The 24,376-nt window shown below is 32.4% G+C and overlaps 1 protein-coding gene across 1 annotated transcript in view; it reads left to right on the plus strand.

Moving 5' to 3' along the window:
* Nucleotides 1-22,989, plus strand: part of capt (adenylyl cyclase-associated protein 1) — a 130,010-nt gene extending 107,021 nt beyond the window's left edge. Inside the window, exons 12-14 of the mRNA XM_085807460.1 lie at nucleotides 4,242-4,324; nucleotides 20,095-20,238; nucleotides 22,584-22,989. Coding sequence (XP_085663586.1) covers nucleotides 4,242-4,324; nucleotides 20,095-20,238; nucleotides 22,584-22,664 — 308 coding nt within the window. The 3' untranslated portion in view covers nucleotides 22,665-22,989. The remainder of the gene's footprint in view (nucleotides 1-4,241; nucleotides 4,325-20,094; nucleotides 20,239-22,583) is intronic.
* The last annotated feature ends 1,387 nt before the right edge of the window (nucleotides 22,990-24,376 follow it).

The raw sequence follows: 24,376 nt of genomic DNA on the forward strand, positions 1-24,376 counted from the left end.
GAATTTGATAGAATACTTTTATAACTTGATATTTCTGATTAGTGCCTCAGAGACGGGTAAGTGATTAGTGACTGATTGCCGTACAGAAGGGCTCACGTTCGAATGCCAGAGAAGGCATGGACGTACATCATGCCCATCTGTTCATAGGATAAATGTCTTCGTGAAAGATTTTCTGAGTTAACCTGTAGCGTAAATAATATTTGTGTTCAAAGATATTAGAAAAGTATCTAAAATAATGTTTACAAAATATATGATGTAGCAATTAGAATTTAATCGTAAACACACTTTCAATATGAAACTCAAAACGGCTGAAAACATGTGCATATAATTTGTAAGAAAGTACTCTGATCAGTAGGCACTGTGAAACAACAACAAAAATTTGAAAATATTATTACTTAATACTTACAGCCAACATATACAAGACAAAAACCAGTGTAAGCATAACAATTAAATTTTCATATGCAGAATAGGTAATCCATAGAGTAAGATTTCAATTCTTATAACATGACTTGCGTGTGGTGCAAGATTACTTTAATATTTTCAGATATGAACTTCCATAAAAGGTAAGTACTGAAGATATCTGAGAAACAACATCCTCAAGAGATCTTTATATATCCCGGGATATTACGACTTGAACAGGACATCCTTAAGATGTTGATTTACGAAGTCCTCAGGATATCTGAAAACCAACATCCTGAGGAGATCTTCATACATCCCGGGACATTGAGACTTTAATAGGATATCCTCAAGATGTTGACTTAAGAAGTCCTCAGGATATCTGAGAATCAGCATCCTCAGGATATCCTAACTTCTTCCCGGGACATTGCGACTTAAATAGGATATCCTGAGGATGTCTTGTGTTATGGGGGTTAAAAAATTTAATTTCATAATCATTCATTTTCCTTACAGCTTTCTTTTTTTGATTATGTATTAAATTTAATGCTTATAAAAAAATTTGTAATTCCTAGCAGTAGATATTCATGAGACAGTAAACACCGTCCCCCTTATGCCTGCCAATAGCATTTGTTTGCTCCGCTTTTTATCTTCCCACTTAGCACTCCCACCAAGTGAATTCAGCTTAGTTAGACGGAGGACACTGAAGGCAGAGGTTAGCGCTCCAGACAGCAATGACAAAGTGAATTTTTCCACAGCGTCTAGTTGTAGCTATCATCTAACTGTTTCACGCATCAGCTATGATTATTCCATCTACAACATTCAATAGCTATTTTTAGGACTGTTTCATTAAATTTTTAGGACTCTCATGATATGCTACGCACAACATCTTACATTGCTAAACACAGGGTAGGAATTAGTTCCAGGAACCTGACTGCGTGACTTCGTCACTTAAGATAAGAAGTGCAATAGCCAGGCGTCGAACAACACTACTTCAGAGAGCCGGATTATGTCATGCAAGTTCAAATGCTAATTCCGGCATATCAGCGGAACTAGGAACTAGACAAGCTCAAGGCTGTTATTTGGATGTTCTTTAGTTATTTCGTTCATCTTGTCCTGAGTTGTGTGAGTACATGTGCCTTCGGGCAATAGTTTTAGAAATTATCATCTTTTGTTATGTCTGCAAGAAAGGTGAAATACTTGTGTAAGTTTCAAAAATTGTACACAGTTGACTTTCCTTCCATTATTTTCTTAAGGATATGTAATAAATTTGCGATGTGTGCCATCTGCCGTTGCAATTTTTCGATTTTGCATGGTGGAGGGGCGAATGTTCTCAAACATGTGCATACACAAAAACAGTAGGACAACATGACTTGTTTTGAAAAAAAAAACAGAAAATTAAATGTTTCTTTGGAAACGAAGGACCAAAAAGTTATTAATGCAAAATGACTGTTCTCTGCCCTTTTACTGGAGCAAAACCTGCCACTGAATGCATCGGATCACGCTGCAGCTTTATATAGAAAAATGTTTCCCGATAGTGAAATTGCTAAGAAATGCTCAAGTGCAAGGACCAAAACAGGTACAATTGCTAAAGAAATGGGTTTGAAAAATAAATCTTCAGTTATTGATTGCATTAAAGCAGCTCCGTTCTGCCTCTCTACGGATGGAAGCAATAATACGGATTCAAAAATCCAATTGTTGTTTCTTTTCTTAATCTAGAGTCTTCAGAAATTGAATGCAGTTTACTTTCTGCCTCCCCTTTAGAAGGACATTCGACAGGCTTTAATATAGCACAGTTAAATATTAAAACTTTAAAAGAAAATGCAGTCCCTCTGGATAATTGCTTAGCACTTGGTGCCGATAATGCACCAGTAATGGTAGGCTTGAAGACTGGTGTTGCAGGCATCTTAAGAAAGGAAAATTCAGATTTGCAGATTGAGGTGCACCTGCCACCTCTTAAATTTAGCAGCTGAAAAAGGGACATCTTCTTTACCAATAAATATGGAGGAACACATTGTTGATATTTATTATTATCTTGAAAGGAGTTCTAAAAGAAAAGGAAAATTGAAACAGTTCCAACAGCTGCATAATACTGAAATAAGAAAATTTTTCAAACGTGTGTACACACACTGGCTGTCTTTAAAGAAATGCTTATCTAGAATCCTCGATCAATGGAACCCGCTTCTTGCATTTTTTAAAGAAATAAATGCTTCAACTTTTAAGATAAAAGGCTCTATTGGAAGTTATAAAATACCTAAAGTAAATGGAGATGTAGTTACTACTTCCATTGTTAAAAATAGGTTTGAGAAAGATAAAGTAATTTCTGCACCATTCAGCAATTCAACTGGCAGTTCTCAAAATAATACTGCAAAATTTAAGCATAAAGCTGATACAAATTTTTCTCAAATTAAAAGAATTGCTCAACACACGAAACATTTTCCAATTACTGTAAGTTTATCTTGTGAAGAATGAATATTTATGTTTTTTTCTTCGGACTTTAACAAAGCTTTTTTTTTTTTTTTTTTTTTTTTTTACAATTCATTTTGCCATCATTTGATGTTCTTAACACAGTTCTACAGAATAGAATTTGATTAATTCATGTTTTGCAATCAATAATTTATGATCTGTTTAAAGACATTTTATCAAATTTTGTAAAACCAGTCTGTGTTTTGTCTTGTAATTCTATATATGATGTGATTTATGGTGAAATAGAAAATCAGAAGAAAGATGAAGATTTGGTAATAGAAGCTGCAACTACAAAAGTAGTGGAAGAACTTTCAGAAGAAGACAAAAATAAGTTTTATCTTCACGTTAGAACTTACTTCTGTCGAGTATGTAATTACATACTATATAAATGTCCAGTCAACGATGAAGTGATTTTGCATGCTAAAATTTGCTGATGTTTCTGCTCTAGCAAATACATCTTTGTCTGATATAAGGTACTTTTTGAACAGATTTCCTGTGTAACTTTATTTAGTCATGAAAGATGATGATATTGATGTTGCCACTGATAAATATTGCAGTCACAATTTTGCAGTTTACAAATAGAAAACTTGGATGAAGTTATAAAATCAGCTGGGATTGACACCGAGTGGAGTTTGATTGGAAAACTGAAAGGTGCTGATGGAATTTTAAAATATAGTGAACTGTCTAGAAGTATGTTGACTATCTTGACAGTTCCCCATAGTAATGCAAAGTGCGAGACGATTTTCTGTGTTGTTGCGAAAGCGAGGCCTAAATTTAGATCTAATATTAGTGGTGACACATTAGAAAAATTTTGTTACCAAATGCAGGCCTATGTGGCAATTGCTATGAAGAAATTATGAAGTTTCTTTCTTAACGGAAACAAAATCTGCCACTGTTCATAACGTTTGTACAAAAACTGACTAAAGTGGTTGTGGTTGTTTGTTTTATTAAAAAATGCAAATATTAAAAATGTTTTTTATGTGTAAGGTATTTTTGTGTTGCTTGCATTTAAGAATTAGTAACTATTTAAAGTTAATTCATTATTAAAAACTATATTTTTATCATTTAAAAAGTCTTTTTAACATTGTGAAAAATCTCCTGATTTTTTGAGTGTCATAGGTTGGCAAGTATGTAAAAGCATATTGCTATTTAGTAAAAAAATTTATTACTTAGGCATCACACCAACTCTTAAAATTTTTTAATACCATCACAAGTTATAGACTGTTGCTTGAACTATCTTTGGAGGATTTTGCTTTTAAAATCATCGAATACTTTATGTGCTGCAATTTTTAGAGTTATTTATGTATAAAACATCTAAGTATTTCCATTTATCTAATTCAGGTTTTCATATTTCAGTAATGAAATTTTTTTTCCCCCGCCAGATACCTGTAAGAAGACAAATATTGCATTAAATGATGTTATATCATCAGTGGAGCTTATTCGATGTGAACGTGTACAAGTGCAGGTTGTACATATTTTTGTTTTATTAAACCTTAATTTTTTAATGATCCGTCTGATGCTGCACTATAAATAAGTTTATTGGATGCTTTTAAAAATTATAGTGTGAATATGTATAGTAATGAAGCATGTAAAATTTAAAGTTGCTGATATTATGCTAAGGTTCTCACTCACCTGAAAAATCATGAAAAGTTAGAAAAAAATTAAAACTAATCAGGGAATATATGAATATTTTGTAAAAAGTTCAAGTAAAATTGAATGCTTTTCCAAAAGTTAGAAAACAGTACATATCAGTCTCTTCAAATAATAAAAAGTTCATGTTTTAAATATTATGTAATAAACAAATTTTGCTGCTCTTCAGAAGAAAGCAAATGAGGAGTTGTTGCAATCATTTTCTTAAAAGTATTTTACTCAACTCATGCCATATGTAATTTTATAAACACATAGCTTTCTTCTTCACCTCTTAATAAACTGTTCTCCAGTGTATATGGGTTTTCAAAATTAAGAGGATGACATTTTGGTTGTTTTCTCAAAGTACTAAGTAAAAGTTACGATTTATGCTTCCAGACAAAAAACGCAAATCTTTAGGGACAAATGCGCAAACATACTTGCAATATTTGGGGAATGTGCCATTAAAAATATTTTCACTCTTTTTTCTACTTCGTTTACTTGCACTCTTCAGTGACTTTCGGGGTATTTTTCTGCAGCATTTTGAAATTCAAAAGTCACATTTAAAATAAGTAGTTGGAATGAGGTTGCCCTGCTTCCAGTCTCACTGATTCAATCATCTCAAGTGTAGAGTGCGAGAAACTTGAAATGTAAAGCCCAGTATCATTTTCAGTTTATGAAAACAGTTTTAAGAATATTGGACTGGTCTAGAAAAGGTCATCCAAGAGACATAGTAAGCATTGAAGATCAATATTTGTTCATTCAACAAGATCTGGTTCCTGTATTTTGCTCAATTCTGCACACAAGCATCTCTATCTTGGTACAGAATATCAACTTTGCACCTGTCACCATTCTTTTCACAAATCAATCTCATTTTATCAGTTCACCTTTATTTGAAAGAGAATACTACCTGCCTTCTACCTCTGAGAAAGAATTTACCACATATGCTTTGACGCCACATAGACCTGCATTACTGTGGCAGAGGTTCTGTGAATAATTTGAGGTGCAGAGAAGAGATCTTTGAGCCCTGTGTTCATCTTTTCTATTATGCTGCTTGCCTACATTTAATTTTTAAGAAGGGAGGATTCATCCGGTAATCTGGTGGGTAATTTTCTGGAAAGATATTAACCAGATGGATTGGCCAACCAGATCTGTAAACCCTATAGAACATGTCTGAACCGCTACTCATGTCCCCTTTGCTAGAATGCTGCAGGACCTAAAATTTTGGACTCAAAACTGCCTCATTTCCAGTATAAAGTAACATTGTAAGAGCTGTATGACTGTTAGAAGAGATCATATCTGCTAATAGAATTTTTGTAGGAGTTTGCAACCTTTGTTTAGACCTTCCTGCATGGCCGTGCATGTACACAGTGACCTTTGTATCTTTTGTAGAAGGTAACAGTTTTATACAAGGTATAAAAATACTTCAATGTGCAAGGGTGTATTAGTGGCTGTAAAAAGTCATCTAAAGCTGGTCTGTGATATCAATCAGAAGACTTTGAAAGAGCAAAACGTGTCTCACAAAAGTATATTTTGCGCTCTTATTCAGGTCAACCATTATTAAAAAAGACTGGAGTCTTCACAATGATGCTGCAGTGTAGGGGAGCATGCTCAGAGTCTTGCTTGAAATTGGCAGTTGACACTTATAATAATGTGGTGTTTTTCATAAAGATGCCTGCACCCTTACGCAAGTCCAGTTTTCATTTCATTTATTAATTAATTAAGCAGGGAAGGAAATCTTTTATACTTTTACACTGTATGAAAAACAATAAACTGTTATAAAGCTGCCTCCAACTTTATGAAGGTTGGTGGATTAGCATACAGCTACACACCTTTATAAAAAAAAAGAGCTCCAAATCGCCATAAGGGGGCCAAAGTTTTCATAAAGAGATCGATTTCTTTGTGTTAATCGGAAAGGAACTTGTATATTTCAGCAAGGTAAGCATTGTTTTCATCATGATAACATTCACAAAAGCGAATAAAGTTAAATGATGAAAATTTGTTCTGAAATTGACAAATGGTTATCTGAGATTGATTTAAATATAATGAATTATACAAAAAGTATGACATTGGGAGACGTAAATAACAGTGATGGTTTGAAATCATACCTTGCAAACCAAGGAGGTTAGAATAAATGGAGTAAGCCTCACCCTATGTCACGTGCAGTGAAAATAAAGCCATGAAATGTGCTTTGCATGTTAGCTATATTAATTGTTTATAAGTCTCCCATTCTAGTTTTAATACTTAACATAAATGATTTTCTATTTAGGAGTAGAAAAATCCCAAGGAGTGCAAATAACTGTTTGAAATTTAATAAAATCTGTGTACATGAAAATTTGTAAATGTTACTAGAAAACCAGTGGACATTGCAATGGTATTTTATGCAAATTATGCCTAAAGACACATTTATGAACCTGTGAACGTTGATATTTGCTCTCAAGGTCAATGTAATTTTATTTAATACCATATATGCTCATGCAGTGTTCCCACTTTTTTTACTAAAATGCTGGTGCGGACATTACATGCTCTTTTTCTTATGAGTAATTTTAGGTATAAATTTCATTTCAAACAGAAGTTAAGCTCTGAGTGGAAGAAAATGGCGTAAGTAATAAAATTATCAAATTTAAAGCTGTCATAGCTACTTAAAATTTACAAACTCACTTTCTCCCATCCACATATATAATATAAATTACCACATTTAGGTTATCAACACTCAGCACTTATTAGTTCCCACAGGAACATGATAGAGAGGCACAAATTAACCAACACTTGCAATTTTAATATTTACATATTAATATTAAATAAACATCTTTTTAATATCTTGCACACATTATTTTTTTAAAAAATCTGTTCTGATGTGCTGTATGAAAATCCATTTTGTTTTACCATTCGGCGCAACTAGCCTTCGCACGCCTTGAATTGCGTTGTAGGAATGTCTTAATGTCTTCTCGTGCCACAGCAAGCGCTCATATTTGGCACATTTCCCATATTACTGCATACCCTTGAGCACGCATATCATGAATCTATGCAACTACTTTTTCGAAGTTCAGAAACTTGCATTTCTAATCACAAAACTCGCATCTTGTTTTGTTTGGTGCCACCAGTTGATCACACTGTTCGTTCCAATTGTGTACACATTTTTCGTCCACCTTATATATTCTTATGCTGTATATACTTATCACATCTGCCGAGTGGATTGCTGGCGCCGATATTATGACCTAATAACAGCTGCACCAGAATACAAAGAAAGTTACTGCTTTTCATCCTGATGCCAACCAACGACAAAATAAATGCATATTCTTTCTTAAAGATGTTTACCGACTAAAGGGAAAAAGCAAGAAATTCTTTAAGCAATTTTCTTTAAAGCAAGAAATTCTTTAGTTTTGGGAGTGTGGGTCACTTTTTTCTACAATTTATCTGTGAAATTGGTGTGCAGACCTTACATGAGTGTCCACAGTATGTTTTGTACTCTTATCCATATGCCGTATGGCAGCCATGATACATCGTGACATTATGTTGTTGACATTTCATTGACTTCATTTTTGTGACGTTATGCTCACACCATCTATTTTAATATGGTCCTAATAAAACCAAGGTACATGGTCTGCCGTGATGCATACCATGTACCTTGTTTTTGGTTTGTCGATTTATGATGCTGCTTCCAAACATATACTGAATGAAGTCCAAGATCTGAACGTCCAATATCCAAAATGATCTAAAATCCAGACCTTCAAGCTACCAACTTTTTTTTAGGGTTTGTTTTGGCATACTCTATGAATGTGCATTTGATTATTTTCCCCGTAATTAAACATGTGGAGAGTCTCGATTCTTAATTTCACTTCGGCACTAAATAATTTGTTACTGAAGAAACAAAAATTTTAGCATCAATTTGTGTGATCAATAATTTGACTCTGTAGCTGTGTATCTGCTTGGCATACATCTCAAACCGAAATATAGACACGTGATTAATTTTACACCCACTAATAATTTTTATCACTGACTGCAACCTTGTGAATCATTATTTATTATATTTTGCTTTCATCACTGCATGTTTATCAACACATGACAAATTGAGTAATGACTCATTCAGAGATGCCTGAACAATTTTTAGCAACAAACAATATTAGTAACTGAATCACAAAGAGTACGGTAGCTTTTTTTGTTGGCATTAACCATGGCAATGATTACAGATTTAAGTTAAATGCACTAAGAAAGGATGACCACGAAACATTTAACACTTGGGAACAGAATTCAGGAAATATAAAATTTTGGTAATTGAGAGAAGCAACGAAATTAAAGGATGGCAATTTTTTTAAATTTAGGTAAAGCACTGGTACCCAAAATTTAGGAGTGGCAGAAATTCAGAACTTAGGGAGGCACTTGGTAGCAGAATTTAGGACCTGCAAACAGTAAATATATAGTGTCGACCTTCGATAAGCCTGCCTTAAGTACAGTAAGACCCCGCTTAACGCTGTTTCGGTTTAGCGCTCTTTTATTTCAACCCGGGGATTCCATGAAATCGCTCGCAGCATACAGGGATTCCCCGAAATATTATGCAGCGATAGGTTTCAAATACATATCCGAAAGAGTGTACTTGTATTTCTTGTTTGGTGCGGTATTGTACAGACATATTTTGAAGGTGTAAATGTGGAAGATGTCGAAGAAATAATTCAAGAAGCAGTGCCTAGTCTTTCTAATGATGAGCTCAAGGAATTAACTGAACAAGAAGAAAACAAAAATGTTGACAGCAGTGATTCAGAAGAAGAGCAAAAAGAACTTTCGATGGCGTTTGTAAAAAGGAGTTTGTCTACCATAACTGAAATAATGGATCAATTCATTGAAAATGATCCGAATTTTGACAGGAGTTTAAAAGTAAGGCGTGGTGTTGGAGATGCTCTATCCGTTTATGAAGAACTTTTAAGAGAACAACGTAAAAGAAAAAGGCAAACAACATTAGATGCTTTTGTCACAAAAAGGCAGAACACTGAAAACACGGAAGGCTAACTAAATATGACTGGCTTAGAATTTTATTTTTTATTTATTTTTTTTTTTTTAAGAATATTCATTTTGTTATTTATATTTTGTTTTTATTTTTGCAAGAAATAATAATGTGGTATTAATTTGGGCTTTAAAAAATAAATGTTTGGTTTTATTTTTATTAAAAAAACATACTTTTTAAATTTAATACCTAACCAATTTCCTAGCCATCTTCCCCTAACCCCAATATTTACAATATTACATTTATCCCAAAATGTGCAGATTTTTCGTTTTCTACTGTATTTTAGTTTTATTGTACTCTTTTAGAAACCTTGATATGTTTATGAGTAATTAATGGTGTTATGGTGTATGATAATGCATACGTAAATAATTATAGTATTTAGTGATCTAAGTCTTTTATTTTGTAATTTACTAAAATCTTGTGAGTAATAATGCTGTGGAATTAACTTTTTAGCAAGTGTTTGCTAATTTTTGTAACTTGTTTCTCCTGACTGGAGGATATAAGAAATTCCAGAGTATGTTAACAAGTAAGTTGCACTGTTGTTATGAATTCTTCATAGAAAAACATTTATTGAATGAAGAGTTTGTCCTTAAAAGAATTATCCATGCTTTATTGAAAAGCGGAATTGCTAGATGCCATCTTTGATCTGTGGGCCTGTTCAATGCTATTTCCCATAATTTTCATATCATTATTGAAATGAATGCATAATTATGAGAGCAATTCTATGATTTGAGAGTGCTTTTTAATAACATAAATTAACATGTACATGTTGACATTAAAAAACCCAGCAATCTCTGGGCCAGAGAATTGTCATATTTTTATGGCCATATATACTGTACATTTTGAACAGAAAATGGCTACCTGTAATAGTCCTTTTAAAGAAAGTTAAAGGCTAAATGAAAACCAAATATATATTTAAAAAAGGAGCATATATTCAACTAAATGAAACTTTTCTACAGAATTTTAAATACACTGAATAAAGTGGTTCCTCAGAATTTTTTAAAAATCCTGAATTTTACTGCAATTAAATGAAATGTGCCTTGGAATTTTAATCATTGTTGTACCCTCTAAAAAAGCGAAATAGGACATGGGTTGTCAGAATGATCATCTTCATAACTAACAGTAGCAGCATCTCAACAAAAAAAAATTTGATGATGGTTGATATGGTTGGCTTGAATTTGGCACCAGTAGATTGTTAAGCAGGGACACTGCTGCTCAGGCTTACCATTCATCCTGATTTTTTAGTGCTGTCCGGAGTTTGAGAATTTTTATTATGATTATTTTATTTTAGGCCTTTGTGTTCGATATCACGTTTTTAAAATTCTCTTATCACCGTGCATCTCATCCGACCTTGAAGCAAACACTGACATCAATTTTGATGGCGGTGTGGCTACCGGTCTTCCCACATTTTACTTAGTCATTTGGCAACACAATAAGAGCAGTGTTCTTATGTTATTTCCATATGGCCTACACAGTTTTGATCATTTTATATCTATTCATTTTTTGTCTCATTATAGCAATGGGCAAAATGAGTGTTTAATGTTAACCTCTAACAGGAATACAAATTTTTGAAATTATGTAATGACAGTTACGATGAACGTGTTTATTGCATCTTATGTACTGGAGAATTTTCTGACGCACTTAAAGGAAGGGGTGATATTGAAGGCTAGATATTAATGGATAATTGAAACATAGGAATAACAGTGACCTAGAGTGTGCTGCTAAAGAAGCTATGTTTTCATACCACACTCTAGACATGAACTCAGTTTCAAAACATCAGATTGAACATCTAAGTCACATATTCTGAATATATAAGCTGTTTAAAAAGTCATATGACCCAAAATTTTCATCTGCTAGTACAAAAAAACCGAGGCGATTATTGTTATTAAAGTTATTTTGCCATTTATATTTCATAATGTCTCTTTTGGAAAATAATTATGTAACAGTAATGATGGATAGCTCGAACAGAAGTGAAGTAAAACTTGGTAACTGCAGGAGGGGATGGAATTCAACATGAGCTTTTAAATTTCAATGAAGTGTAGGGTGAAACTGCTAAAATTTTGACTCGGTATCTTTTAGAATGCTTGAAAAAACACAAACGTAAAGAAAAGTTGGTTTGTTATGCTGCCGATGACACTGACAGTAATTTTGATGGTGTGAAGAGAACAGAGAATAAAAATGTATTCAAAAGAGTTCAGAATGATTTTGATAAAACTTATTTTAGGAATTGGTTGTTCAGCAAAGCTCTGTACATAATTCAGTATAAACAGCATGTGATTCTCTACCCCTGAACATAGAAGTTAGTGTTATAAAAATTTATAAATATTTTCACATATATGCAGTAAGAGTAACGAAACTTAAGAGAACTGTGAATTTGTGGAAACAGATTACAAAAAAGTATCTCATAGCAGACATCCACAAGGTTCCTTAGTTTGTTACCTGCAAAACAGAATTCTTTCCATTTTTGATGACCTAAAATCGCGACAAATGCCCAAAATTATTATTTCTTCTTTTTTTTTTTTTTTTTTTTTTTTTTTTTTTTTCAAATCTGGAAAGTGAACTGTTTTTGAAATTTTTATGTGTTACTCTACAGTTGTTTAATAATATAATTCTGAAATTGGAAGCTAATTCTATCACAGCAACAGAAGCTGACACATATTCTGAATTGCAACACATATTTTGAATTAATATTCAATATTCTGATATTACAACACATATTCTGAATTAATTTGTCGACTTTGAGAAAGGAAAACCCACAAATTGATACCATCTTCTGCCAAAGAATTGCTATGCATCCTAAAAGAAAATAATAATGTTCAGGAAACAGGATTCTTCTCAGCTGTAAATAATTTTTATGATTCTGATATTCAATACTTAAAGAGTTGTAGAGAACCAGTTTTGATAAAGTTTCAATGGCTAAATTTAGGAATTGGAATTGCCTGGTCTGATTTAGAGCAGAGTGTGCAAATTGGTAATGAAATTATAAGATTTCATAAATATTGATGACTTATTTAAAGAACGTATATTGTTGAACCGTATATAATGCAAAACCAAAAGGTAGGTTGTGGATCAGGTTCTGAAAAAGTAAGAGTACTATTGAAGAGAAGTGGAAAGCAATTTTTGAGGTGTTCCAGAAAACTGATATTTCATGTTGCAATGTTTTTAAAATGGTTAAGTTTCCAGTGGCTTTGTCTGGGACATCTGCTTCAGTTGAGAGTGTTTTTTTTTTTTTTTTTTTTTTTTTTTTTTTTTTTCCCCCAATTATGGGGAATATGTGGTCTACAGAAAGGAGTAGATTTTCAGTATCTAGTATTACAACATCTGCTAAACATTTAAATTATTTCAGAACATTCTTGTTGTGAATTTTATGATGTAATTAAAACAAACAAACCATTTCTGAAAAAAGTCATTTTTAGTGAAAAGTACTACTTAGTAAATAAAGTTTACAGTTTCAGTAAACTGTTAAGAGTTTTAAATAATTTCAGAAATATGTCCGGGGTTGGACTCTAAAAAATACGGTAAGTCTACTGTTGCTGCTTCTTCCTGTTTCCTGTTTTCTTGAATGTATTGGGCAGTGTCAACACCTTCTTAAACAGAAACCCAACTACGAGATCGTGATGTCACAAACTGGCGGTTGACAATCGCCGTTGGTCACTTACTACTTACTTTAAAATGTATGTTTTAAAGCTTTACTAACAAGATGGTGTTTTCTAGTGATGTAGATACATATTTTTCTTTTTTTACTTTATATATCCATTCAACATTTAATATATGTAAATATATATATACAGAGAGAGATGAAAATACGTATTTTCAATTCATTTGCGGATATAATATTGAAAACATATTCATATGCACAAAATATATTATATATTATTAATTTTTGTGTGGTCTTATATTGTATGTTTACAGTTAAAATAGTGCTTTAAAGTACTGTTTGACTTTTGATAAGTAACAGTAAAGAAATGTTGGAATCTTGCTCTATACTAATAATATTCGAGTCACTTAACTGCATAAAAAATATATAGGAAGGATGTATGGAAATATTTTTAAGGATATTAGAAGCTTTTAAATTTTAGCAGGGCAGATTTCTAAGCACAAAAGCTTCCATTAAAGAAACTAATTCTATATACACAAGTTGAATTACAATACTTTCTTATTTTTATTCTTAAATAGCAAGGAGTTAGCCGAGGTTTCCAATCCTCTTTACCAGAGTGTACGTGGTAGAACCTAATTATGTCATGAAACGTGCTATGACATAATAGGATACCAGGCATCCCTTGCATTAACACTCCATCCCTCCCGTATTGAAATTCACAATTTTTAAATAAATTTTCCTCTGCTGTCAATTTACAGAGTATTTTAATAACATTCTCAAAATGTTCTTATTACATTCAAATTGTAGATTTTTTTTCATACAAATTAACATTAAATAAAAATTTTTCAATAAAGTTTTGTGCTCTGACTGGCATCTGTATCTATGCAATTAAACTTTTATGCCACGAACAAAACTAAACTTTCTCAAAATAAAATTTTAATTTTTTTTCATCATTTAAAAGTTTCAATTTTTCTTTTCTTTCCACTTTATTTGGACAATGAGTCATTTATTTATTATTTTTTGGGGGGGACAATGAGTCATTTAATGACAGCTGATCAAATATAAACTGAACTACTTTCTTTTTATGTTCAGGAGCATTTTTTTCTTATTAACAAAGAAGGCCTTAAGTTACGAATAATAAATTTTTAAAGCTGTTTTCATTGTTATCACCTTTAATTTTTGCAGCGTTTTTAAGCAATGAACAGAGATTATGCACATTATTAATTTTTAAAGGGAATTCATGGTTACTAATTTTTGTTAATGGAATATCTCTAAAACATGCTTTCACTTGCAGATCAGCCCACCAGCGGCCGAGCGGTAAAGTCGCTGAATACTGGCAGTTCGGTCCGAGGTTCGAATCCCACGAACGGGCTGGCTGCATGGGTGTTTTCGTGGTTTTCCCCATGTGTAACGTGTATACGAGCCAGTTTCCCTTAGAAAGTCCTCCACGAAAGGCATCCCTCCCCTTTGGCAGATAGCCCTAGTGTGCTTTGCCATAATTAAATACACCACACCACACCACCACTTGCAGATCATCATGGATAACAACTGATGCAGAAATAAAAGGAGCAGATTCTGTACTTATCTGTAGAAAAAATATACTATTTTCTTTAATCACAACTGTTAAATCGTCAGGTATCTTAACATTTTTTAGACATGCTGAAAGCTCACTCAGATTACTATAACAGTATTTCTTTTCATGTACTTGCTATTCTGCTGTGTCTTTAGATATTACTGCTTCAATTGCTCATTTTCCCTTCTCTCTTTTTTTCTTCAGCGGCTCTCCATGAGATGCTTTTGTTGAAGATAAATATTTGGGGCAAGCACTGAAAATTAAAGAAACTGCATTTTCTTCAATCGTACTTGTTTTAATGGAACTTCCTTTTTCTTCCCCGTTTTCTCATCGTAGTATTCAGAAACACGCTGAAAATCTTTCTCATGAAAATGTAATTCACAGACCTAAATCCCCGCAAATGTAAACATAGACCTAATTACTAACTTTAAAGTAATAAAAGTAGGATTTCTAGTACTGCAATTTATATTTTAACAAAACAGGTAATAGCAAGCATATGTCTGTTTGTCTCCCACTCGGGGGGGGGGGAAGAATTCTTAGTGACATAGGTTTTCATAATATTTGAATTTTCATGCATTAAGAACTTCAATTATTCATTATTTTACGCAAAACTTTGCACTTTATATTACAATTTAAAAAACCATAAGTATATTTATTGCCTTTACAGTTTCTTTAGAAAAATTTTTAATACCAAAATATATTAAATATTAAGTTAAATAATTTTATTTTCTGCCATATACGTATGAAGTTGAACATTCCAAGTTATAAAATTAATCAAAAAGTAAAAAATTGGAGATTTTAAAAGTAAGTGAATATTTAGCATACAATTCGATACATAATTACACTTATTGATATGTTATTACACATAATGTATACTATAGAAATGAAATTCCTTTAAATACAGAAGCAAATACCTTAATAAATTTAAATTAAAGTTAGGCTTAACTTACCAAAGAATACTTCAAAATGGTAAAATTTTCTCGTGGTATCGATTTTAACCATCTATGTAATGCATCTTGTTGCTTAGGAAATCTATATACTGACACTTTAGGACCGTCAGTATAATTTCCTCGGCATACCGGCACACAGCACTTTAAAGGCAGAATGGAAATCGAGGAAAAATATCAATATGAAATTAAGAAGACTTGATTCACTAACATGCCTTCTCACGACCAAGGACGAAATTTCCCTAACTTGCTAATGCCATCTAGATGGCCTTGGTTAAGGAGCAATCTTTCACACCGCACTGAGAAGGCCAACAGTTTGTGGCGTCACTAAACTACGAGCCTTCAGTAGGGAGGCTTGTATTTCAGAAGGTGTTGGCGGTGTCTGTTGCTTCATATTCTTGTCTTTAATTAGCTTATCTCTTAGCAAATAAGCATTTATATTTCCTTTTTCATTTACAAAACTTCCTTGCTATAGTCCAACCTACAATTCAGTTGTCAGTGTAAGTAACCTGGCATCAGAAATTGTTTCTGTCGCATTTTTCCTCTTTTTCTTAAGTACTTTCATCTTCATCACTGCCTGTATATGCATTTCTCTCAGGAATTTAGACTATTTCATATCAGAATCAGTGTAATGAGAAACTACAGGCACTCAAAAAATGAAATACCAAGCAAAAGCCACTATTAATTTCTAAATCCCATTACCAGTGAAAAAGAATATAGTGAACAGTGTAATGATGCTTTAAAAATTATAATTCACTTTGCTTATGTGTATCTACATGAGAGAGAATTTTAATCTTTTAATTCAAATAATCAACTTAAATGTATTTGCCAATCTAAAGCTTGAGTGTATTAACATTTATTTAATTTTTAGTTAACTAGGTAAAGATTATCCAAAATTCAATAGCCTTCAATTATTAAAAATGAATATAGATTTTCTTCTATTAATTCAATTGATTAATATCGATGTAATATTAGATGTATTTTAATTGAGAGAAACTTGCCAAAGTAAACTTAAAATTAACAAAACAACAATTAAATTCTGTGCCAAACATAAGTTTTGTTGTTTTGCCTAACTTTAAGCATTTTAATTAATTGTATTTTAAATATGTAAGTATACTAGTAGTATATATTTAAAATATTCCTTTTGAACAGGACAAGAGCAAAATTGGCTGTAGAAAATTTGAGAAATGTAGGCCTAAAATGAGAAGTATGTTATATTTTAGATCATGTTCACCTGAGCTACAGTGATCCCTAACTTCAGGAACAAAATATTTTTAAATTAATCCAGTGCAGCATCTGACCTTTTTTTTTTACTGACACAGTAATGGACAGGAAACTGTTCCTTTCAAAACCCTTAGATATAAACTTTAAACAAGTAACTTATACATCTGGGTACCTGCTGCATTAGGACAGTACATTACTGTGACACCATCGTTTGAAGCTTTAAATCACAGCAGTGATTCTGCATCCTCATTTGGCAAAGAATTTTTTTCCCATACATCTCCAAACAAGACAGTACCATCAGCATCATACTCTTATTCAAGGCCTAGACATTCATCATTACAAACTTTGCAAATTCATCCACATATGTGCTAACTACATCTTTATCTGCTGGAAGTTTTTAATCATACACCACACAAAACTGCAGGTCATGTCACAGCTTCAAACAATGCAGCTAACCTTCTGAATATTCCCACTTGGGTTCCAGTCTCAGCTCTTAAAGAAACTCTTCATCTGGTTCCTATGTTAAATCTGGGGGAATTTCTGCACCTTCACTTGCATTAAGATTAAACAAGAATGTGGAACTTGGTTCAGTTACAAACTTTCTTTCCATCAAGGACTTCCGTACGGCTATTTAATTTTCTGATTCACTGTCAGGAAAGAATTGAAGCCTGTTGAGGAGCCACTATCTTATGTCTGGCAAATGGCTTGCACAGACGCACTGCTAAAAGTTTTCATATTTCCAACTTTATCTGTGATGCATTGTGCAATATTTGTGTTTTATGCCATCTCTTCTCTGAATACGTAATGGGGCTATACAGCAGCAAATAAATGATAAATCAAAATAAGTAGGAATATCTGTCAGCATGTGCAAGCAATACTCAACAGCTATGCCTTTAGTTCAGAGCCATCAATACATAAACAGAGCCTCTAAAAAATAATAGCACAACAGTGTAGTAAATTTGAAAATGTGCTCGGAAATCTGAAAAAACTAACCATCAATGACCAGATTTTTTTATTTTCAACTTGTATTAAATGTTTTCGTCTTAGTAAGTTTAAATATTTGCTTTGTAGTTCTGTAATTATTTGGGAAATAACTAAATGGAAATTGGGAAAAGCATCAGACTTTAAGCATGCGTTTTTTTAATATGATGAAAAACTATATTTAATTATTATATTAAGTCCGTTTTCTTATCCAATGAATTAATGTTTCAGAAAGTTTGTGTGATTTTATCCATTTGAATAAGTTGTCAGAAATAACTAAAATATCCATTAGAAAGAGATATTTTCTAAGGTGTGCAAATTTTGTATGAGTAGTATTTGTGGTCTACTTGTCTGTTTTGCTTTTATATGTTATTTATCAAAACAATGATTAATGGCTTCAGTCCAAAGTATTCCCTGTGTTATCATTATAAATAAAGCAGTTGTGTGTTGGGAAACATGTAAACTGTTAAAGTAAACCTTTGAAACAACTGAGGTACTGTTTGCAATATTGATAAATATGTTGACTGACATACAAATTAAAATACAAGTTCCTTTTCTTTCATAATTGAATCACTCTTTAAAAAAGCATGTTATTGCTACTTTCCAAAATCTGGTGTTTTAAAATTTGGAAGTAGTTGCTTCATTGAGCACAGAGTGTAAGCAAATGATGCTTTCATGTATATTTTTATTACAATGTGTGTGTTAAAAAAAAAATGAAGCTAACAGAGGCTAGTTTCCTGTCAAAAATTTCATTGAACCAAACTTCCAAAACAATTTGATGTTATTTTTCAAGCTAAGTGCTACTTTATTTAGATATTTCAAATGAAATAGAAACACGCCAATGCAAATTTTTAAACTGGGCAAGGAAAGCAATCTTAATTTACTGTAGATTTTGATTTCTTTGCCCATGAAGAAGATGGTCATGTGTTTGATTGTCCTTGAAAGTGATAGTTGTTTAAATGCTGATTTTAAATCCAGATATGTATCAAGTTTGAAGAACTGTGTTTTGTAATTTTTTTATAAAAGTATCCCACCTGCCTATCCAACGATCATTACATCTCATATTAACTTTGTTATCATCGTTGAACTGAACCCTATGTAGATGTTTTGCAGAAAATGTTTGACTAAACAAGTCAAATTCATTAGATGCCAAGTCTGGGCTTGGAGGATCATAATCTCCCCTCGAATTTTTGCAGTAGAGAAGTTGAAGCATACTTGTTTGTATCTGTTCCTGGACATTATTATGGAGCAGGCATAGGCCATGTATCAACACCCTCCACACTTCCCCCCCCTTGAATTGATCATTGAAATCACTGCAAGATTTACAGTATTTGTCGGCACTTATTGTTATACCAGGAGACATGAACTCAAGAAATCCATATCTTTTTCTGAAAATTTGAAACCATGTCTTTTTGGGCCGAAATTTAAGTTTTGGATTTGTGTAGTTAAGAAAAATGCTTATAGCTCAATTAAAGTGATTTTTATTGAATTCAGATGTGTGGTTAAAGAAAACACACCCTTGTTTCATCCGCAGAAATTCTGGAGTGTGCCCAGAAAATTGAGTGCTTAATCATTCTTATTCATTTTGTTTTCTTCGGTTAATATGCCTGATTTTTCAAAAATCAAAGTCTGAGAAAACATTTACGTCAGTCCTTTATCTTCTCAGGCCAATTGATTTTTTTTAATTCTGTCTTCAGTAGCGAGTTGGATTATAGGTTGCCTGTTGCTTCTCTGTTCATCATAAATAGCTATGCTGCCTTTCTAAGATTCACTTCAACACATTGTATCACTTCATAGTGGCACTATAAACAGTGTAAATTTATCTGTCTCTGAGTTTCCACTGATAACTTGCCTGTTGCAGTGAGAAACTTTCCATTTAGCAGAATTCTGCACCACTGCTGCCTTTGTCTTATTTAATAAAATCTAGTGCAATAGTATTAAATAAATGTGAGAGTTAAAGAACAGGTTTAAGTGGCAGTGATTGCTGCAATTCTGTATGTAACAGCACCTGCATTTTTATTTGGGAGTACACTTATTTTAACTTGGTTTCTCCCCTCATAAGGAACTTCATTGTTAATTTAGGTGGAACATAGATAAATGTAGTATATATATGATAAGAGAACATCCAATTTACTGGATTAAAGTCTTCATTGGTGTGGTGGAAAACTGTTTGCTTAAAATGTACAGAACAACATTGAATCGCTTAACTGCCCAAGAAATTTAGCTTTATCAATATTTCCTATAATTCTTCATTAATTGTATTGATTGTGTGTTATTTTTCTTCCAGTGTAACGGTCACGTTCCTCTTATGAGTATTGATAATTCAGATTCTGTACAAGTGTTTTTACCTAAAGAAGCCCGTGGTATTGAGATTATTTCTTCTAAATCATCATCCTGCAATGTATGCCTGTTAGAACCTGATGGAACTTATGTAAGTTTTCTTGAGATTTCATTTCTGAGACTGTTTTTCTTTTATTTTCAGCATCTCACCCTATAATGTGTTCAAATACTGTCTGTAATAGGGAAAAATACATGTGTGGTCAAATCAGTTTTATTTAGTTTTATTAATTACATTTAATTGCAGTAAACATTCGTAAAACATTTTATGCAGATTCAGCAAGTAATCAATTAATGTTTAATTTTGTTTTCCTTTAGTATATGGTACTTTAGTAAGTTTATCCACATAATAATATGTGAATTAATTTTATGTTCATCGTATTTAAAATTACTATCATAAATCAAAGCTCTACTTCCCTGTTCAATATTTTCTCAGTATGATTGTGTAAGAAAATCACAAAATGAAACTAACCAAATAACAAAAAGGTTAGAATAACTAATTAAATACCGGGCTCACCAGCAGCTGAGCAGTAAAATCTCTGAACACTGATAGTTCAGTTTGAATCCCACAAACAGGCTGGCTGCATGAGCATTTTTGTGTTTTTCTCCATGTGTAGCGTGTATGTGAGCCAGTTTCCCTTAGAAAGTCCTTCATGAAGGCTTTCATTCCCTTAGGCAGATAGCCCTTAAGTTTTTGCTGTAAACACACAAACCAAACCAATTAAATACTGATACATTTTACATCAAAATCATGTTATAAATAGTTCAGTAACCTAATGCAGTATGAAGTCAGTCTAGAGTTACTTAAAAATTGTGGTGGTGTTCTGTACGTGAATTTTCTGGTAACACCAGGTTTTGATGTGAGAAAGTTCATTTTCCAAAATTTAAGGTTGGTAATTATGGAATTGTTAACCATCTGATTTTAAATTTTTGCTTAACACGTTGAGCCCGGCACCGAATTTTGCTGTCCTTTTCAGCCGGCACAAGCAGTCAAGCGGTGCAATGTTGCAGTGTGATCTGCGACTTCATGCACTGAGTAGAACTTATCTGTTGGTGAGCTTTATCGTCTACTGACATAAAAACCCTGCCTGTGCGTGACAAAGCTCGTGGTCACGAATGTTAATACTGTTGGTCCCGTGGATCGACGCCAGCCAAACAAAAATTCCAGTGCCGATCCCTAGGGACTAAATGGAAAGTTCACTACCGGTCCTTAGCGACCAGCACTGGGCTCAACGTATTAATTATCAGCTCTATAAGCTGTCATTCACATAAGTTTCAGAAAATTTAAAAAAAAAAAAAAAATGAGACCCATGAGTTTAAAAAAGGAATTACAACTTGATGACCTGAAATAATTATAAATTAGACAGTAATAACAGACTTTAAGAATGAGTTCCTCAGAAATTAAAAGTAAGTGCAACTTAGAATCTGGTATTTAAAGTGAACTGCTCAAAATGGCAAAACCAAACAGTAGAGGAAAATATTGCAATAACGATTCTTCATCATAAATTAATGTCTCATGCTGACTTGTGCATTTATTTTTAATTAAAAAGGGGTTAACTGTATCTTTGCTATAGCCTTGCATAAAACATAAAATGTTTTAAAGAAAATTATAGTTACCACAAATTATATATGAATAACAACTGATATGGAATTGGATACCAGGGAGAAAAGCAAATTAATGAATTTAAGACCTGTTACTTAAAATTAGAGTAGTCATGATTTGATTAATTGACTATAGTAAAGTGTGCATGTATTTCCTTGTTATATAAGATCTTTAGTTAAGTATGTGTTGCATATATTTTAAAATGTCATTTTAATATACTTATTTAATTGCATTTTAAACATATAAATTATTTAATGTAATCTGTAACATCTTTTTCTAGAATGCAGTGAACAAAATGTTAAAAAGGCACTGATGTTTCAAACAGTTAAAAATTCAGTTTTAATTATAGTAAGAAATATGAGTAGACTTGATACTGATTCAGCAACTCAATTCAATAATCATTAACAAACATACCATTTAATTTGTCAACCACAGGCCATATTAAATTGCTAGTTTGTAAGAGTTGCCATTCTGCATGGCAGACCTAATTTGTTTCGTATCTTTACAGACTGAGCAATTAAAAGAATATTTTTGTGCAGTAATTTTAATCTGTATTTTATTTTGTAATAATAAATGTAATTGAATTAATATAATGCATATAATTTTTATTAAATACATGCACATTTATAATTTTTACAAAATTTTATTGCAATTAAAAAGATAATTTAATACCATATATTAAACTTCATTAAATCACTTATGTTGCCTAGTAGTAAATTTGCACTTTGAGTTGTATTTCTTTAAATTTTTCATAATATTAAATTAAACAGAAATGTAATTGTCAATTAATTCATGTGGAAATTATGCGTAGTTTAATAAATATTTTTATTTCTTAGACTGAATTCCCGGTGCCTGAGCAAATCAAGACAGTTGTTGTAGGTGGACAAATTACATCAACTGTTGTTGAAAATAATTGATTTGTTAGTTAATAATATGTGCTGTTTGGTTTTTCTTCCTTTAGTTTATGTAAGAGGTTGTGAAATTTTTCAGTGCAGTTGTTCATTTCATAGACTGGATAAAATATAAATTTTTTTGCTGAACTAAACTCATTTTGATACATTATTCTTTGTTCCAATGCGTAAAATTTGTATTCATTTTTGATGTTTTTGATAACTTTGTATTTTCTTTGTGTATGTAAGTAAAAGTATTAACATCTAATTTCTGATGCATCTGGCTCACTCATTGTAACATTTCATTAATTTGTAAGTTTGGAGTAATAAAGTTTGAATTTCCATACTCTTACTGTTTGCTGAGTAATTAATGTATGTATGTGACCTTTTTAATACATATTTTGATTCTGTTTTAATACAGACTATTTATTGTGCCATTTATTCTTATTCCTCAACATTCAAAAGATTTGAGAGTTCTAATCTATGGAATAATTTCAAGAATGCTATCCAAACGTAATTATGCAATAAAAAAAATAACTTTTTCTGAAAAATCAGAAATGTTTTTAAAAAAGTATATATTAGTCTTCCTAAATAAAAGCTTTCACCTAGGTTATTGAGTTAAAACATTACAAATATTGAATATAATAAATATTCTGTGTGTTAGTGTATTATATACTGCACTACTAAGGAAAGCAATGTAAAATATTTTGTAAATATTGGTCCTTATGCATTTAATGCTTATAGAACTGACGATAGTTTGGTCTTTCCTGACTTTGTCACTCTGTGGGTCTGAGTTCAACGATGTTGAAGTTGCAACTTGACATGCAACTGGATAAACCAGCACATATTTTGCTTCGAACCTCGAACAATGGCAGCATTCTGGGCAGGGTCTTCTAGATAGGGCATCAGCATTTTTGTGTGTCAGTCCTTTCCGATGATTAATTGTGATGTCATATTCCTGCAGTCTGTGTTTCAACCTAAGGTCTTGTGATGGAAGAAACATCCACAAATCTATAATAGGTGCAAATCCCCATGAAAGTTCTCAGCTGATTAACATTTTGGGGCATCTCTAATCTTTTAACTGCTCACATTTTTCTGAATCTGTATGCAACCTTCAGCAAGGATGATATGTCCAAGGTTCTTGTCTGAACAGTTTATATTTGGCAGGACTAAACTTTAGATTGGCTTCCTTCAATTTCCAAAGCACTTTCTTAATATTTTCGAAATGCTCTTCAAAATTTTTTTGTTATCAACGATGTCATTCAAGTATATCGGCAAGCTTTGTAGGAAGGACATTTAAGCACAGTCTCCATGAGGTGTTCGAACAATGCATCACATTGCATAGTCTAAACACCACCTTGAAATGCCAAAATCCGTGTGTCGTAGTAAATGCAGTCTTTTCTCAATTATCAAAGGTGTATCTACTTGTCACTAATTAAGCATCGAAAACCACCTGCTTACAGAAATAGTATCCAGAATGTCATCAATTCTACAAAGTGGGTAGCTGTCTTTTTTCATGACGTTGTCCAATTGGCGATAGTTAATACAAAATTTAGTTTAGCCATCTTTCTGACGAGGATGATGAGAGATCCCCAAAGACTTACTGAAGGCTCAATAAATGTCACATTCTTGCATGTCCTTTCAGAGGCTAGATGGCTTGGAGTTTGTGTGATTGGTGTATCAATTTTAAGCTGTGCCAAACTGGTTCAACCCAACTTGAAGATTTGTGGGAGAAAACA

The sequence above is a fragment of the Stegodyphus dumicola genome, chromosome X1 (assembly GCF_044657685.1).
Source record: "Stegodyphus dumicola isolate Sdum_Otavi_A_Nest chromosome X1, ASM4465768v1".
NCBI classification, from domain to species: Eukaryota; Metazoa; Arthropoda; class Arachnida; order Araneae; family Eresidae; genus Stegodyphus; species Stegodyphus dumicola.